At 41.1% G+C, this 6338-nt stretch overlaps 1 protein-coding gene across 1 annotated transcript; it reads right to left on the reverse strand.

Moving 5' to 3' along the window:
- Positions 1–4530: 4530 nt before the first annotated feature.
- Positions 4531–6065, reverse strand: LOC110054662 (lactadherin-like). Its single transcript, XM_089297142.1, has 3 exons — positions 5790–6065; positions 4992–5130; positions 4531–4544 (listed from the first exon to the last, which is right to left on the reverse strand). The coding sequence occupies exons 1-3, from the start codon at positions 6063–6065 to the stop codon at positions 4531–4533; spliced, it is 429 nt and encodes a 142-aa protein (XP_089153268.1).
- Between the last annotated feature and the right edge of the window lie 273 nt (positions 6066–6338).

A 6338-nucleotide genomic window follows, 5' to 3' on the forward strand; every position in this document is an offset into this window, starting at 1 on the left:
ATTGCCAAATTTAGTAAGTTTTGATAAGTTTTGATAAGATTATTAAAACTTGTACTCTGATAAAATTGATCCTCGGCGTCTGTTGAAATGAGTATATTTCAGGAAATTTCGTGTACAGTTGGTTTCGATCCCAGATTTTACAAAAAGTGATCACGTCTTAAAGATTTTGCAGGTGTTGAATTTGTCGCGTAAAAAACTGGAATTGTTTGATAGGCATTACCGCCAAAAAATCCTTGGGTTCGTTTAAATCGCTTGTATTCAATATCTTGTTGGGGATCTGGACGAATTCGACAGACATAGACTTGACAGTCTATACGATGGAATCCAACGGTGCAGAAGTAACAGACGCAAATTTATATTAACGCACGCCATACCTGATTGACAGCCATACAGCTCCACTCTCATTGATATGTGTTTCACCCAAGATACTGGCCGAAACCTGATGAAGCGTGCTATGATTGGTGGGTTTAGGTCATGTGACACAGCAGTAAATGCGTCTGTGTTTCCAGCAAAAATCTAAAGTAGAAATAACTATGGATTTTGAAAATGTTCTAATAGCCATGTAAAAGTAACTGACTGATTATTGGCGATCTTGCAACCTGATTGGCTTTGCGACCATCCATTATACTAATATTTTCCAGCACTCAGTCCCGTCTATCAAGCATCTTGTTGACGTCACAAGGCACCTGTGTGGCCAATCAGATTGCGCGTTTGCCTGATAGTCGGTCAGTGGGAGCACCGTCAAGTAAAGAGAAGTTATTTGACCTGGGTGGGATTCGAACCTACGATATCCGGACAAGATCGTTGTTAATCTACCGACTGAGCAACGAAGGCAGACGGGAGGAGGTCACAGGTAATTACATTGGTAATCTGTGGCAAGTTATCTATTAAGGGTGCAGTTACCCATTTCAATCAAAGGTTTCAAGTTATTGTTGTTGAATTGTGAGAGGCGCGGTGGCCTCATGGTTAGTGCGCTCGTCTCCGTATCGAGCAGTCCGGGTTCGAATCTTGCACGTGGACATTGCGTTGTGTTCTTGGGCAAGGCACTTAACTCTCACGGTGCCTCTCTCCACCCAGGTCTATAGATAGGTACCGGCGAACTTAACGCTGGGGGGTAACCCTACTGTGATGGACTAGCATTCTATCCGGGGGGGGGGGAGTAGAAATACTCCTAGTGGCTTCATGCTACAGAAATCGGGACAAGCTCCGGTCTGATGGGCCACTTGGCTCGTGTGCAGACTGTGTGGCGCTTATTTGTATTTTCTACTAAATAAGGTATTTCACCTTATCTGTGGACTCTCCTTGTTCCCTGTAGTAATAGAACACTTGTCTGTCATTGCCGTACTGTAACTTGTACTTGGTCACGTATTCCTGATCTAGATAAGGTCGATTTCCCTGCGTAGCTACGCGTACGACACTGATATGTTGACTGTTTATATCAACCTGGAGCCATTGATCAGGATCATTTTCTAAAGAGGACCACGCCCATCTATCCTTATAATTCAGTCTGCCGTAGCTGGCGAGGTACTCGTCACTATATTCCGTGGAAGCACTGATCTGGCTGTCGAGGATTGCACCGCTTTCCATTCCGAGAGCTTTAACATTGCACGCTAATGGTTAGAGCGGATACGAATACAGAGTTAGTATACTCTAATATAAAAATAAATAATAAAATGAATGATAAATTGCAATATTTAGAGAGGAAGCCACATCAGCCTTATCTGGTTTGCATGCAGGTCCTCTATCCTGGTCGAATTGGAATTTGAAGATGTTGGTTTTTGTGCAGGGAGGAAAACTGGAGAACCCGGAGAAAAATCCTCGGAGCAAGGCGAGAACAACAACAAACTCAACCCACATATGGCACCGGACCGGAATCGAACCCGGGCCACATCGGTGGGAGGCAAGCGCTTAAATCACTGCGCCATGCCTGCTGCCCCTATAAAAAATTAGAATAGAATATAGCTCCTGTTTACCGCGCTATTGGAGATTGGCGTGCATTATTTTTTTTTTAATAGATGCACGACTGGAAATTATAGCGCACATATATCTCGGTCAGCGCAACCACCGCCCCTTCTAGATAAATATTTTTCCTTTTTCATGCTATATTCTAAACCATAAAGAGGATGATGTTCCTATGTTTTCTAATAAAAAACTGCTGAACTGCTGTCCACTAGCAGTTTTTCTAGACCTCAAGCCTGCATTATTTTCTGGAGAACATAGAACACCATCTTCTTTTGTAAGTATTTGTACTATACATTTCTGAGGCAATTCTCTTTCTCGATGGCTCTTTCCGGTCGAAAATCAAGGCAGGATAAGGGTTTTGGCTCAACACGTTTTACAAAGGCCTGTTTTGACTGTTTCAGATTCTATAGCATTAAATATGACATTAGAGAAACAAATTCTACGATTAAATAGAGCGGTTTTCAACTGAGTGTCGAAAGTAATCAGACAGTTACTTTGGTTTTGGTTTTGGTTTTACCACGGTTTGAGATTAGCTGAGTAGTCTAATTGGTAAGTAATTGGTTTGGTTTTGGTTTTACAGCTCTCAATTAAAACCGCTCTAAACTAACTAGGGACTAAATGGAAAATGCAACAACAGTAAGGGATCCATTATAATCTGACGCTATCATCTCCAAAATTCAGGGTCTCTCATATTTTAGAGCAAAACCGAAACTTTGGATATAGGAAACTAGAGAACTTTTTATCGAAACAGATCCCCTAGAATCTCGATGGTACCTTGTCTACAGCCATAGAGCTCCACCCTCATTGATATCCAGTTATGCCACGTGATTGGTCGAAAACGGACATACCGTGCTGTGATTGATGCATTTAGGTCATGTGACACAACAGAATTACTGTCTGTGTTTCCAGCGAAAACCTAAACAAGTAAAATCGCAAATTATTATTTAAACCGTTTTTTACTTTTAATCCAGGGTTAGCTTTGATAAACTTTGGAATGACTGACGCCAGGTCATTGCATATCTTCAAAAAGAGGCTACGTACTTATTAAAGACAAAAATTCAGCAATTTCAAAATTCCAAAACTTCTTGGAGAGTAAAAGACCTATTATTTTTATTTCCTTTGTAAAAGAAATGATAAAAATATCGTCATAAGGCGCCAAAAGGTTGTTAAACCGATAGTTTACGTTAAAGTATGGAAGAAAGCATTTCTTATTCGACTGCTTTATTTTGATTTAGGGCATTGAAACTTGCACAGTACTGCGTAGGAAATATGATGTCGCCTGTGTATGCATTTCACCACAATACCATGCTAGCCTTAAACAGCTCATATAGTACAAGGAAAGCTATATTTTTTAAAAATATTTGTCCCTGTGCTAACGACATTTTGTCAGTGTTAGGTTTGAAGGTTTTAAAACGTTTCCCTAAGTTTTTACCAGAGTAATTCGAGTTTTAGTGCGCTATGAATTGTGGTTAAATGTACCAGTCGCCATCTTTTTTCCTACGGAGGATTTGTTTTCGTCTCTTGCGACTCTAGTCTTGCACGCGCACGTGTTCTAAACCATGCAAACCAGACTGGTAGTACGGAGTAATACGCGCAAAAAGTAACCGCGTTGACTTTTCCTAATATGGCAAAATGCGTGGCAGAACTTCTGCTCATGCCCAATAATAAAGAAAATTTATCATATTTTTTGTTTCGTTGGATCCTCTAAGCACCTTTAACATGACATGACACAAGCGTGACGCAGGTCTAGCAACATGGCGTGACAATAGCGTTACCGAGTACCTATAGTTTGATTCAGTATAGCTTACCTTGTGGGTAGTTTGTCCTAGTTCCCTGTAGTACTGGAAGTTTATTCCATCATTACTGTACTGCAGTTTGTACTTGGTTACCCACTGCTTGAGGACAAAATTCCCTCCTTGTGTTGCTACTCGTGTTATTGTACTATTACCGTGATTGCCCAGATCGACCTGGAGCCACTGATTGGCACCTAGTGTAGCGGATGACCAGACTCCGCGGTCCCTCCCGGGTGTTTCTACACGGTGGAGTCTGCCGTAGATGGCGGCTTGAGTGGAACCAGATTCCGAAGAAGCCTTGATTTGCGAGTCGGAAATTTCACCACTTTCCATTCCAAGTGCTCTTTGACATTCTAAAGGTTTTAATGAATCCACCGATCAATTAAGTAGCTGCCATGAACACTTCCCGGCAACATGGCGTCAACAACTATTTATTATCCACGTGACAAAGACATGGATTTTCGCGCGGATAGAACTCGCGTTTCGCAAACAAAATGGCGGGAAATGTAAAGCGCGCAAAATCAATAGAGTGTTTTTACATGACGTCACGACATATTGGTGTCTCAACACAATGAAATGGCGGCCATGACGACCTCTTAAACCCATCCTGCGGGAGTTGAATTCTTTTAATATTTAAACACTTTCTTTTGTTCCAGCTGCAGGGCATGTTAGTGAAAACGTTGTACATGTGTTGTCGACGTACTTGTAAAACAAAATGTAAATCTTATTTATAGTGGTCATGCACTAAGCTATACAAGCACTAAGCTCAGCTAGTTTACAAGCATGCCACTGAAACAAAGGAAACAAATATTGCAAATAAACGTAACATAGTTAAAAATCCCCTCTGACAGAAGGTAGACCAGTTGGCTATTCACACAGCGTGACCGGGGTTTTGAACTCGGAACTACCGAGAAACAAATCCCGCTAGTTGCAGGGTGGAGGCCTTGAACCCGGGACCTCCGGATTACAACACCAGGGCCCTAAACCACTTGGTTTATATTTTTTTTACGTCAAAGTGAGAATGGAGCATTAAGTTATCCCTCTGAAACTGATGGCAATAATATCTCTTTTCTTGAAAACGATTCCTCTAGTTTCCATGGTCCAAAAGTCTTTACAGATTACTTAAATGTTAGTTGTTGTTGTTGTTGTCGTTTTTTTTTTTTTGCTGAAAACCTGGCTTAGCATCATAGTGTTAATGCAAGCTAAGAAAGAGATATGGCCAGGATTATCACTTACCAGGCCCGTAAATTTCCACCCGCAAGCAGCATTGTTCTGACTTGCAGCGATCGATATGAAACCTCAGTGTCTGAGTCTTGAATGGACGCAAGATAGCGTTCTTTACTACAGTTGATGCGTCCCAGTTTCCTTCAAAAATCTGGAAATTAGAAAAAAAAACCCTTTGTTTGGCTTATGAACACATTTTTGCTTAGATTTTCATTGCTTAAAAGTATTTCGTAACAAGTTGTTGATTGCATTCAATAAAAGAATCGTTAGCGCTCACACGCATCTTGTGCGGTACTTTAAGATCCAAGTGAGTGCTCACGTAACTGACAAATGCAAGAGAACTAAATTAACTATTTCCTTTACAAAATCTTCATAAAATTGTTCTCTTGAACTCGTAACGTAAGCATATAAAAAATCACTTGCTCGAAGTAATGGAGTGCTTTATAGACATAATAAGGCCCCGCCCACACCATGCCGGAGAAAATTGAAAACGCTGCTTTATTTCTGCGGTCAACCCTACCATCCACACTAATCCGTCACGAAAACAGAGCTTTACGAAAACATTCTGAAAACGGAGCTTGCGGAAACAGTTGGCGTCACGATAATCATGGCATTTCGCTGATCGAGTTTTTCTCAAGCACAAGTCAAAACTGCCGGGTAATTGTTACGTTTTTAAATTCCTTCAGCGTAGCGTGGACGGGGCGTTAAAGAACTCGAAATACTTTTAAAAAACTAGTTTTATTTATAGTTCAATTTAAAATATTAAGCTACTTCTAAACTTTAATATGTTTGGATCACAAAATTATCTACCTTCAACTTTCCATTCTCCGTGTACCTCTTCCATTCTCCATCGTCAACATCAACAAAACTAAGATAATACGACAAAACAAAAAACTTGTTTTGATTGTTCTCAGCGCCTTGTGTGGCAACAAACAAAATGTACTGCGGAGTACCCAGGTTCACCCGCAACCAGGGATCAGGATCTTCAGAACGAGGCTTGGAACACCACGCAGACAGGCACAGTCCAGGAAGACTGAGGCGAGCAAAGTGAGGAGGTGACATGCATCTTTCTGACGACGCCGTCATTTCCGGGAAGGTCTCTTAGGAATTAATTCGTTGGAATAAAAGTTTAGTAATTTCATTTGTCACTTAGGGACGAGAGAAAACCTGAGACCAGTCTCATCTCGTAGTGGCTAGTGGGACCGTTATCGGGGAAAAACAAAAGACAGGAAGCCATATTGTCCTTGGTTGCAATCCCACAAGCCACTGTGAGATGGGACTCGCCTCATATTTTTTACTGTTGTCTAAAGAGCCAAACACAATAAAGAAATTTTCTCAGTCATATAAAACATGTACGCC

The sequence above is a fragment of the Orbicella faveolata genome, unplaced genomic scaffold (assembly GCF_042242905.1).
Source record: "Orbicella faveolata isolate gen_17 unplaced genomic scaffold, um_ofav_v1 contig_27, whole genome shotgun sequence".
Lineage (NCBI taxonomy): Eukaryota > Metazoa > Cnidaria > Anthozoa > Scleractinia > Merulinidae > Orbicella > Orbicella faveolata.